The following is a 13,536-nucleotide window of genomic DNA, read 5'->3' as shown; positions in this document are numbered from 1 at the left end:
CCTTGATTCAACCGATCAATGGCTTGATGATTATCAACAGTTGAATTGGGTACTAGTACTGGTATAGATCAAATAGGGGAACGTCTGGGGGATACTCAAAGAGAGGTTTGCGAAACACAGAAGTAGAACATTAGGTTTCTCCCCACAGAATGAACCCATCCTGATTTTGGCCAGTCTTTCCCAGCCCTGGGTCTAAGAGTAGGAGTGCTGATCTAGGACTAGAGAGCCTGCACTGTTTATGATGGATTTTTGTCCAGCTGAGCATGTAATTAGATTCTCATCAGTATTACCACCAGGAGACCTATTAGCTGAATTAAGTGCAGGACACAGCATCTTTAATATTTCATAGGAAAACATTGATTTGTTGAAGGATGCGGTGTGTGATTGGTGAAATGTAAATCTGTAGTGAATTTCTTGGGGCCGAGGATCTCTGATCTAGGACTGTGTCCATACTGTAGCATCCCCTATCCTCTGGCTATAATGCCTCTGAGCTGCAGAATTTGACAAATGTCTGCCCTCTCAAGGGAAGATCAGTTGTTCTACAAGAGGGTTCCACAAGCCTTTCTACGAAATCCATCCGAAAGATGAATGAATGGAATTCATATTCATTCAATTTTCCATCCTTTTTCAACCCACTGCCACTCATTAATTCCTCTCCAACTGCACCCTTCCATTATTTATTCTTTCTCAGTTTGATCAGCTGACTCAAACAGTCCACCCAATGCCCAATTGGCTCAAATCCCACTCTTTTCTTTCATCAATTTTTCCCTTTTTTTCCCCAACAGAAATCAATAATTTATAAATTAAAGCTCCTCTCATGGCCTAAGTCAGTCCATCTAATTCAATTCAAAATGTCACTTCAATCATGATAATATTATAGCATGCAATAGGCCTACTCAATAACTCAGAAAACAGTTAATATTTTGTCAAGAGATGACACCAGACAGCTCTTACCTTTAAAATAAGACATTCGGTCAATTATGGATTATTTACAATCAAATTCCAGTTGAAAATCTTCCACCCTAATTTCCACTGTCTGTGAATGGGCAATTGGGTTTCATTCATTTTTCAACTGACCCCCAACTCAAGGCTTAAAATCATCCCTCATTCTCCTTAGGCCTACTGTTTAACACAATAAGATTTCAAAGGGAATTGGACTGTTTGGGAAATTATCAACAACAGTGCTATAAGAAGACTAATAAATTACCTTTGGTTATGTGGCTATGGAGACCACCAAACAACTTATGCTAGGCTGTAGTTTATGAAGCATCGTTGAAAGTGGATGAATCAGTGGCTGGCTATATCCAAATTATTGTAGTGTAGCCTATCTCATGGGGTTACACAACTGCATTGGATAACATAACTGATAGGCCAATTTCAATTGAATAATTGGGAAATAATCTATATTCTTAATAGTGAAATCCGTTTATTAAATTTGTGTATAAAGGATTCATTACATGATATCGAATAAATCGTTGAGATTACTAGGTAATTTACATTTTGGGTTGACATTTTCTGATTAATGGGAAGGAAAGTAAACTGCACATATTATAATGGGAAGGAAAGTAAACTGCACGTATTTTATTGAATGATGATTCCACATTATTATATTATTTGATATTAGTCTCATTAAAATAATAACCTAATTCATTTTGATTGCCAAAAATGTACCGTTCCCTTTTCCCAGTGCCTCTCTCATAAACGAATGTATTCTGCACCTGCCATTAGGCCTATGTCTATCATCGAATATTTCATCAAGCAGAATGCAGCATGACCTCTTTTTAAGGTAATCAAATCAAGCTGAAACTAGTTTACACAAAAATCTCTTCAAATGTTTTTTTTTGCTTAACCAGTCTGTGTCGGTATTATACCCTTGTTTCCGCACTGTACGCATTTTGAAATCAATAGTGTCATTGACTCACGTGCTATTTTTTTTCTTCATACAATTTCACTTGACTAGCTTTGTAACCCATCTTCACGATTCGGTCTCAGTTGGTTAACGTCGATATCAAATGTCCGTTGACAGGGTCAATTAGACCGATATGATAGGCTACAACTTAATTGCCAGGGTGCCAAGCATTGGAAACCACATGCTGATATTAGCCTATCCTTTCAAACAAACGAACTGAAAGCAACAATAAATTAACATAAAGTACTGTATATTGTTGAAATAATAGGTAGGCATAACTATCATATGATATTGCAGAATTTGTTTAAGTTAAAAGTTGAGTGAAAAGTAAACTTACCACCAGATAGGGTAACTTGGTATGGCATGCGTAAGCCCACAAAGAAACAGGAAACATCCAAGGTATATCATCCTTAAAAAAGTTTCGCTAAACATCTTCACCAGATACACGCGCGCTCATACGCGCACACTCGTTTTTCAATGAGAGAAAAACTAAACAATCTGCGCTGCTTACCAAAACGTCTCACCTTGTCCTAAAACTAGTGATAGGCTAGAGAAACAGTATTTTGCGACTAGTCATGGCAGAACACAGGAGCCAAATATTAAAAGTTAAAACCAGCTTGCTTTTAGGACCCAATCAGCAGGTATTGCCAAAGGGGAAATTCTGGTGATAGCTGTTCGTTCCCTTGCGCGCGCTCTACGGCTGAGTCAGTTAGGCTGAACGCAAACACAAGAATGAGCCCATTTTAAGAAGATAATGTTTTAGTGCTCATTAAGACTTGGTCGCATTGGCATGCTGTGTGTGATATATAATGTTGTTTAAAGGAGAAGAGGGAGGGTCCGAGGTCTTTTAAATAGACATCGGAACCCCCGTGGATTGGGTAGCTATAACAACCTGTCCGGATTTCACTCCCTGGTTTGAAGCTGCTAAAATGCAGAAATAAATATGTGTGAATTGCTTGAGCCCCGCTATTCAGTTTTCTAATCCTTCATTTGTCCCCTGTATGTCATTATGAATGCATCTACATACACCTGAGAAGTTGTTTTGTAAGTGATGAGCTGAGTAGTAAAAACGTGGAACTTTAACTTGCAGATGTAGTTATATCATTACTCCTAATTTAGTAGCCCAAAGCATATTTGCATTATCCTTATAATGTTCCTGATAATATTATACCCATTCAGATAGCCTAGGTTATAGAAAAAATAATGTAACGAATTTGGGTTATTTTTGAAAGATGGAATATGTAATTATATCCATCAATGATCCATTTGATATGTCATTTTCTGCTGCATTTGACAACATGCTTACTTTTTACATTGTGATATCTGTTGAAATTACGATGTAAGGTTTGCTTGAAAGAATTTGGTTCTTATTGATTCACTTTCACATAATTTATCTAATTTATAATGACAAAAGTATAGACCTACAAGAGAGAAATTCATGCCAGGTGTACAAATACTATCATAAAATATCTGCAAATGAGGAAAAATCTAATCTGGAATCGAATATTGTTCACTTGACAGATTATAATATGATTTTACAAAATTAACTATTTTTTTTATGAACTGTCCATACGCTCATGCCGGGCTATCTATGTACTTAATGTCTTTGCAACATGAAGTACATATGGTTACCCGTCCCTAGCTTAAATGGCATGGTGTTGTATTTCCTCTCTCTCAATGTCAAGTGGCTGTTGATATGTGATCTAATAGGAAGTGGACAAGTCCTCACTCTCGATTGATATGCACTCACTGTTGCATATCTTCGTTCTAACTATATTCTTGCGGTGATTGTTTAAATTAATAGCCTACCATCGATCTATAGTTGCACGGACTGTCATGTTAAAGTAAATTCACACTGAAATAAGCTTTGCATTATCGAGAAAGGGAAACCAAGTTGTAGTAGGCTACAGCTGGCTAAGATGCCAAGCAAATAGATTAAACTCAAGTCCAATGTCACCCATTTAAATGACATATTTCCTGCAGCAGTTTTATACCGTTTTACACATTTTCTATACCCAATAAACACTCTGACATTTTTGAAACCCCTATAAGAAACAACATTTTTTTTGTGAATCCAACATGAATGACTTAAATGACGGACTTTATTCTTGTTCATCAATATAGTTTTTTATGGATGTATTGCATTATAAACATGTATGTAGTTTAATGTAATGTGATACCCAATCACATTCATCAATCAGTTGATTCATGAATTCATTAACTCCACCCCTCACTCACAAAATTATTTCATTATGATTTCAAAAGCCCCTAAAGCCCTAGCCATCATAAGTAGGATGAGAGTGGACTGAAGAAGCACTGCCCCCAGCTACGTTACATTCTCAGCGTGAAACGTTTGATTCTATCGCCATCTTGTGGACATTGAGCGTGCTATGAACTCAGCGCTTTTTTATAAGCAGCAGGAGGGGCACAACCACTCAGCAGACATACAGGGGACCAAATGGATCAACATCTTCTATCAGGAAGATAATGTCACTGTAGTAGGACCTCCAGACATACACTGCTTAGAACGGGCTGCATAAACGTTTGTCTTCTCAATGATTGCTCTTGTATGGATCCTAAACTGTCTTTATCCAGGACACTACAGTTGTCCACTTGATTGACATAGAATGCTTTGTTGTTCAGTTCTGATGAGGCAATGGGGTCTTGTTGATAGACAAGACAATAGGCCACAATTTATTCACAGGAAAGTCATTCCTTCCTTTACTACTATGTATCAAGACAATATAATTAATGTTGAAAAGTGTCGTTCTTGTTCTTGGCGAGTTATATTTAAATAAAAATACGTGATCAAACACTAGATTTCTGACTTAATACTTTGCAATACATCTATAAATAGTCTAACTCTGGAAATGTGGATCGGAGCCAAGGTGTTCAGCAGCTGCAGCTAGAGAGGGCTACAGGTGCGGAGAGAACCAGGTGCCAGAACTGCCTAGTATAATCTGGAAACAGGCAGAAGGAAGGGGGTACTGACCATATGTCAATGGGTACTGGCAGGGAGGAAGTGTGAACAATGCCTTTTTTCCAACTGCCGTCAGCATTGGCATGCGGGCAAAGTCGGGGGTGGTGAGGAAAACACATGTCTGCTCAGTTTACAGTAATAGTATGGCATGGCATGTGAATGTCTGTGCAGTGTTTATGCCCAGCCAGGAGGTGACGATCACACCATTTCTGTTCATGAAGTCTGTGTGATATGATTTGGCCATTATTCATCTTTAAGAATCGGCTTGCATACAAGCACAGCTAAATGTCAGATTGATGTCATGGTTGAAGTGTTGAACCCTTCAAGTCCTAGCTGCCTCTCAGCTTTACTAAAGAAAGATGATTGTTTCCTGAGTTGAAATAACAGATCAAATCATGTTTCAGATTACTGGTAGTTCTTAGTATAGTTAGCTACTATGTAGTTACTTTTTAATTACACCAATACACACAAATATACATAAACAGTATCTGTGCAAGTTGTTTGAAAGTGTGACCCTGTCCTCTCTTCCGAGGGTGTTACGTCCGTCTTTGCGGCTACTTCTCCGGCAGCAGCAGTGTTAGCCCATTCAGTTTTTCCTCAGAGAGGAACAGAGGGACATTGTGTCAGTTGGCCATTATGGCACCTCTACAGTGAGGGAAAGATGTATTTGATCCCCTGCTGATTTTGTACGTTTGCCCACTGACAAAGAAATGATCAGTCTATAATTTTAATGGTAGGTTTATTTGAACAGTGAGAGACAGAATGACAACAAAAAAATCCAGAAAAACACATGTTTTTTCTCTGAGGGAGATTGACAGTTCTTTTGTGTTTCTTCCATTTGCGAATAATCGCACCAACTGTTGTCACCTTCTCACCAAGCTGCTTGGCGATGGTCTTGTAGCCCATTCCAGCCTTGTGTAGGTCTACAATCTTGTCCCTGACATCCTTGGAGAGCTCTTTGGTCTTGGCCATGGTGGAGAGTTTGGAATCTGATTGATTGATTGCTTCTGTGGACAGGTGTCTTTTATACAGGTAACAAGCTGAGATTAGGAGCACTCCCTTTAAGAGTGTGCTCCTAATCTCAGCTCGTTACCTGTAAAAAAGACACCTGGGAGCCAGAAATCTTTCTGATTGAGGGGGTCAAATACTTATTTCCCTCATTCAAATGCAAATCAATTTATAAAATGTTGACATGCGTTTTTCTGGATTTTTTGTTGTTGTTATTCTGTCTCTCACTGTTCAAATAAACCTACCAAATTATAGACTGATCATTTCTTTGTCAGTGGGCAAATGTACAAAATCAGCAGGGGATCAAATACTTTTTTCCCTCACTGTATGTGGCCAGGGTGACCTCACTGCCATGATGATGTCATCCAGCATGATGTTAAGGCCAAGCCAGGTCCAGAGCAGTGAGTGACCCTGGCCAGCCAGCCCTGTATGTATCCCTGGTTGCACATGCCTCATTCAGCCTCTCGTTGACAAAAGACAGCAGCGCACACTATAATGACATGACTTTCGAAAAATCGAATCAATCATACTTTTTATTTTCATTACTAATGGAGAGTTAGACGTGTGTTAGTTGATTCCAATGACATACTGTACATATGTTTATATACATCATTGGTTTATTCTAACAACATGATTCTTTGCATTCATTCAGAGTGCCTACAGTCATTCAGTTATGCATTTACAGAACAGTGACATTCCACTGTTATTTAACTATAACTCAAAGTGTACAAATTTAAAATCATTGCAGTGAGGACATTTTTCTTTCTTTTCCCGGTTTTCATTTCTCTTTGCAGTTTGACGGTCTAATAATTTTAATGTTTTAGTCTACATTGACTCATAGACTGGAATATCTGCTTTACTTGCTATCCAGAGAAAATAACCCAATAGCTGGGTGGGCGATCTGGGTATTTTTGTAGTGTGCTTGAATAAGATTAATTGCGCAAGTATGTCAACCACTAGATGTCAGCATTGTGTAATGAAATTATAGTTTTACTTTTCATTGACAATTGTTCTGTTGTGTTTTCTTGTCTCAGGTTATATAGACTATGCTTAGATTACTGTCAACAATTATCACACATAAAACAAACAGATCTGACAATCAATAGTGGCTAATTCATTATTTGCTCATTTCCTGAAAGAGTATGTTTTCTCTAAGAAAGTGATAATAAAGTATATTTATTTTACAGACAAGATTACAAAACAAAAGGTCAAGCTACAAGTCTAGCCAAACTCCATGTCAATCACCAACTCCCAAAAATATGTTTCAGGTTCAGTTACAAAACCATGCTTATTCAAAATCAGCATTCAAACAATAACATTGACAACTACAACAGCAATTGACCAAGATGTGGTACTGTGCATTACAGAGTCCCATCTGACCTGTATCGGCACGGTCAAATGTTTCTTGTCTGGAACACAATCCCACTGTGTCCTGACTATGAGTGAGTTCAAATGCAGTCAACAGCAACACATAGCAGCGGGCCAGGCCAGGGAGACACAACCTATTGATTAAACACAGCCAGCTATTCCTCCAGCGCTGCTGCTCTGTTTACATTACAAAGTTCCCTATGAAAAGAGAGGAGGGAGTTAGCTGTGCCTTGATAAGTGTCAGTCTAAGTCAGGACATACCCCAGGAGAAGCTCAGCTCACACCTGGAAACTACCCATCAATTTCCCCTTCCCTTTCACAGCTCCAATAGAACTTGAAGACATGGGAAACGCTGTTCCTTATCGCAGGATAGGCACTGCCATTGGTGTTGACACCACTATGTCTCCCTCTGAGGGCCGGCCCTAGCCTTTTGGGGGTCCTAGGCGAGATTTGGTTGGGGGGCCCCTCTACCTTGCGGGCCAAACATTTTAGTGGCTACCCTCTTAATGGAGGAGAGAAACATTTTGCTATGGGGCGTAGAGAAAATGTTGCAGTTGTAAAGCAAGTGTTCGGCAAGTCTACACATTTTGCCATGGGGCCGAGAGAAAATGGTGCAATTTTATAACTAATTTTAGGCAATTCTACACATTTTGCCATGACTTATGCCATGTTAACAATGATATCTGAGTGAGATTGACTAATAAAATCAATGGGTGGCCCCTGGAGGTCAGGGCCTCTGGGTACGTGCCCTTCATGCCCGGTCGGTAATTCGGCCATAATTAAAGTTTAGATAGCTGGGTAGACTCATTTACTAATCTACATTTTTTTTTAGCTGACAAGGCCTAATTGAGTGACTGTCAGTGACTGACATAATATTAATGACACATCATTGAAGGTGACCTCCACTCTGGACACATCCTCTCTGGACAGTCTCTAGGACAGTGGAGTCACCAACATCTGTGGACTGGGTGTGTATGACATCATGCTATGTCAAGACGGATGGACAAGGTTGTGGCCATTGTACTTCCAGTTTCTGAGGACTAAGGACACAAATTGACAGGCAGGTGTGTGTGTGTGCGCATGCATGTGTGTATGTGTCAGGATGAGCTATGATCCAGATGGGTGGGAAGGGAGAGAAGCTCTAGGTAGCCTGTATAGCCTCACTCAACCCATTGCTGTGCCCTTCCGCTGCAACTGGCCTTAACCCATCGCTATGCCCTTTATCTGCATGTGTCGCCTTAGCCCTGGCCTTTGATCACTGGGCTCTTCCTCCAAGGCACTTGGACAGTTGTGTCAGAGCTGAGGTCACAGTTAAAGCAGTGGAGTGTCTGAACAGGAGAGTCAGTCAGTGGAAGTTTTGACATTACAGGAACACCCTCCCTGTCAACTCAGGACAGAATGGCTTTCATCAACTGCAGCTTGGCAGGATGGAGACAGGGAGCAGGGACACAGGGATCTCTCCTTCACATATTCTACCTCCATCTCTCTCTCTCTCTCTCTCTCTCTCTCTCTCTCTCTCTCTCTCTCTCTCTCTCTCTCTCTCTCTCTCTCTCTCTCTCTCTCTCTCTCTCTCTCTCTCTCTCTCTCTCTCTCTCTCTCTCTCTCTCTCTCTCTCCCTCTCTCCCTCTCTCCCTCTCTCCCTGCAGACAATGACACTATCTCCGGGTCATCCCAAGTCATAATTTCTGACTAAGAGAGACACACCAATGACCACAGCTGTTAGCAGATCTTACTTTTGTTATCCAAAAAGGAAAAATAAAACATCATCATGTCAACACCATAACCCATTCCAATGGATACACATTAACTCTATAAAATAAAATAAAATGACTTACTGTTTAACATCCCGTAATGTTCAATGCTTTTTCCTGTTTAAAAATGTACTTGGGTGCTCAAGTAGTAAAGGCAAATAGCGGATCCTGAAGATTTGTCACACTGTATACATGGTTTACCCTGAGTGTTCACTGTTTGCTTGGCAACCACTGGACTGATCATATCTTGTGGTTTTGGTGCATAATTGAATCATATCTAAGTCTGCTGGGGGTCAATGCAAATGACATACTGCACGTTGTGGGTTTATAATGCACAAAGAGTAACACCTGCTTGAAACTGAAGGTAGTCAATTGAGTGAATTGTCCATTTAAACAAAGACAAACATTGAGATATAGTGTTTTGTTAATAAATAGACCTTTGAAATCTGAGATCAACTTGTCAAATATACCTTGTGGTTGTGCTTCCTAGGCTAACCCGCATACAGTGTAATTCTCTATTGTCTACGATAATGTACAGAAATATGGAATTTGTTGAACTAAGATCAAACTTTACTATCATGAGGAAATGTTTAATCTTTTAATGTTGATTTTCTTATTATTTGCCTTGGAAGAATTACAAGGCAAAGAAAGGCAAGCACTTTCAGTTGAACTCAACCCTCACTCAACAACATTGCAGTACTCCATTAGTGAAGACTCCATAGCAAAGTGTCATTTAAACATAGATTTTCGAGAATGGACATGCCACTACATGCACTTACAATTTGGCTCAAGTATGTCATAACATTTCACTAGAAAATGTGCATGGACCATAAATTACATGTCACAAATGAAGTCTTGGGATTAAGTTCTACTAAGGTATTCTTTGGGACTGGAGAGCTCCCACTTTATGCTGCCATATAACCTACTGTATTATCTTAAAATCTATAGACAATCTATATACTATATATATATTTATATACACACTGAACAAAAATATTATTGCAACATTCAACAATTTCAAAGATATACAGTTCATACAAGGAAACCAGTCAATTGAAATGAATTAGGGATCTTTTATTTCAGCTCATGAAACATGGGACCAACACTTTACATGTTGCATTTATATTTTTGTTTAGTATATATATATACTACATGACCAGAAGTATGTGGACACTTGCTCATCAAAAATCTAATTCCAATATCATGGACATTAATTTGGAGTTGGTCCCCCCTTTGCTGCTATAATAGCCTCCACTCTTCTGGGAAGGCTTTCCACTAGATGTTGGAACATTGCTGCAGGGACTTGCTTCCATTCAGCCACAAGAGCATTAGTGAGGTCGGGCACTGATGTTGGGTGATTAGGCCTGGCTCGCAGTCGGCGTTCCAATTCATCCCAAATGTGTTAGATGGGGTTGAGGTCAGAGTTCTGTGCAGGCCAGTCAAGTTCTTCCACACCAATGTCAACAAACTATTTCTGTATGGACCTTGCTTTGTGCACGGGGCCATTGTCATGCTGAAACAGGAAAGGGCCTTCCCCAAACTGTTGCCACAAAGTTGGAAGCACAGAATCATCTAGAATGTCATTGTATGCTGTAGCGTTAAGATTTCCCTTGACTGGAACTAAGGGGCCTAGCCCGAACCATGAAAAACAGCCCCAGACCATTATTCCTCCTCCACCAACTTTACAGTTGGCACTATGCATTGGAGCAGGTAGCGTTCTCCTGGCATCCGCCAAACCCAGATAAGTCCGTCGGACTGCCAGATGGTGATTCATTACTCCAGAGAACGCGTTTCCACTGCTCCAGAGTCCAATGATGGCAAGCTTTAGACCACTCCAGCCAATGCTTGGCATTGGTCATGGTGATCTTAGGCTTGTGTGCAGCTGCTAGGCCATGGAAAGCCCATTTCATGAAGCTCCCGACGAACAGTTATTGTGCTGACGTTGCTTCCAGAGGCAGTTTGGAACTCGGTAGTGAGTGTTGCAAACGAGGACAGACGATATTTACACGCTACGTGCTTCAGCACTAGGCGGTCCCGTTCTGTGAGCTTCTGTGGCCTACCACTTCGCGGCTGAGCCGTTGTTGCTCCTAGACGTTTCCACTTTACAATAACAGCACTTACACTTGACCGGGGCAGCTCTATCAAGGCAGAAATTTAACGAACTGACTTGTTGGAAAGGTGACATCCTATGACGGTGGCACGTTGAAAGTCACTGAGCTCTTCAGTAAGGCCATTCTACTGCCAATGTTTGTCTATGGAGGTTGCATGGCTGTGTGCTCGATTTTATACACATGTCAACAATGGGTGTGGCTGAAATAGCCAAATCCACTAATTTAAAGGGAGTGTCCACATACTTATATATATATATATATATATATATATATATATATATATATATATATATATATATATATATATATATAAGCACTTTGTGACAACTGCTGATGTAAAAAGGGCTATATAAAATAAATGTGATAGAATTTGATTAATATACAGATGATACAGTACTGTCCCTTTTTGAAAAATATCAACAAAGACCTCAGCATACTCAGTATACTACATGTATAGTGAGCTACAGCTCTGACATTATTTCCAGTATTTGTTATTGTAAGATTTCCTTTTTACCTTTATTTCATGATGTAATACATGCCAGAAACCTGTACTGTGAATAAGTACATCATTGGGGAGTTGAGATGATGAGGTGAAGTTGCATGTGGGAGATCCTGGTGATTTCACTAATTAACAACAGAACTAAATACCTGTTGCCTGGCTGCACTACTCCAAATCCAGGCCACCTAGATTGATTACAGTATTTGTTATGATATTCAATCAAGTCTGCAGGTCTGTGGTTAAATAATGTGTAATTAACAGAGTTTATGAGGGTATCTCCCCTCCCCGACATAGTTACCTCACTTCTGCTCAGTTAGCAGTGTTGGGTAAGTAGGTGAGTTATGTCATTTAGAGTGTACCCAGGGACACAATCCAAACAATCCAGGGATTGACAGTGCATGTATTGCCGTTTCAAAAACAACAGTTACTTCTCCCGTTCCGAAGGAGGAGTGACTGGCTGGCTGGTCCTGAGAACTGCACAGTGCAAATGGTGCGACCCGAACAACCCGATGCCTGAAACAGCAGAGCAGTGAGCACAGACGCACCGTCAGCCTCCATCCCAAGCCACAAATTATGCCTGGGGCATGGAAAATATAATATGGGTCGGCCGGGCAGAGTAGGGGTGGTGAGAGCAAGATAGGAGGTTGGTGGCAGTGGTAGCAGAGCCGGATTGGACGGATACGGTATCAAGACAAGGTCAGAGCAAGGCTAATACGCAAAAGACTGGAAGTACTGTAGTAGTACTAGGACTCTATGTTAGAACTTCTCTGGCGTGTCCTGAGCTCACTGTTTCAGTCACAGGACTGACAAAGGACAAACTGTTGAGGGCATCTACTGTGGGCATCAATTATGTCTACAAAGGTGCATGTAGTCTATACATGTTAAGATATCTGGGACCATACATACATTGGCCATTGGGTTTAGGTTTAGCTTGTGCTGACGGAAATACCTAGAACTTCATCAACATCCTACTGCACATTCCAGCTCATTTGAACAGTCTGTGCTCAGAAGTGCTCCTAACCTCAATGCCCAGAGGAAACTCATTGTAATTGCAAAGAAATGCAACACTGCAGGCTAGCTCCTAATCCTGTCTGAGTATTGTAGTCACGCTATGAGTTGAGACCAGGTTGGCTTTTTCACAAGAAAAGACAGATACACCCGCATTTAGTTACGGATACCTTTCACGTGATATTTGATATTTCGACATACAAAATCATTTATATATTATTCACATACTAGGCATAACAAATTGATGAAAAAATTCAGTCAGGCATCATATCCGCCATATCAGAGGTGTGTGTGTGTGTGTGTGAGAGAGAATAAAGTCAAGAAGAGAAAAGAACAGAGGAGTAGGGTAGGGTAGTAGCAACACGTTTAAGGGAATGGTACTGACACACACACATGAACACACACCAGAGAATGACTGTTTTCCTGGTTTCTCAGCCTGGTGTAATGAGAAGGGTGAGCGTTTAACTTAAGCAGGGTGTGGGAATCAATTACCCCACTCACCAGACATGCAGGACCAGTGGGTATGCCTGCCAGGATTACTGTTCATTCTTGTCATGTAGCTGACAAACCCTCCAGCTGATCTCCTTTAAACCAGGTGATAATAAGAAGCAGACCAGGGACCTCTCTCTTACTGGGGTGCAGATTCAGAACTGAAGTGTATATTCACTGTAACACTGTAAAATGAATTCCTCTAAAGTGGGATGCAAGTGGACACCTGTATGGAGATTCGTTTTTAATATCCTGGAATAATGATGTGCTTCATTATAAAAGGTGCACAGTACTTTACCATATATGAGGGATGGGATTCAACAAATGTAATCATACCAAGCATCATACCAAACACTTCCGTGGACTAATTTATGTTTGTTGTCTGACAAATGTGCAACAACTAAAATGGTGAC

The 13,536-nt window shown here is 40.3% G+C and overlaps 1 protein-coding gene across 1 annotated transcript in view; it reads right to left on the bottom strand.

Annotated features, from left to right (window-relative positions):
* Positions 1 to 2,341, bottom strand: part of wnt3a (wingless-type MMTV integration site family, member 3A) — a gene marked incomplete at both ends in the record, with an annotated part of 30,108 nt that extends 27,767 nt beyond the window's left edge. The window contains one exon of the mRNA XM_084182737.1: positions 2,247 to 2,341. Within this exon, the coding sequence (XP_084038863.1) occupies positions 2,247 to 2,341 (95 nt within the window). The remainder of the gene's footprint in view (positions 1 to 2,246) is intronic.
* Positions 2,342 to 13,536: the final 11,195 nt, after the last annotated feature.

The sequence above is a fragment of the Coregonus lavaretus genome (genome assembly GCF_964263955.1).
Source record: "Coregonus lavaretus genome assembly, chromosome: 19".
Classification (NCBI taxonomy): Eukaryota; Metazoa; Chordata; class Actinopteri; order Salmoniformes; family Salmonidae; genus Coregonus; species Coregonus lavaretus.
This window is presented reverse-complemented; position numbering and strand designations above follow the sequence as displayed.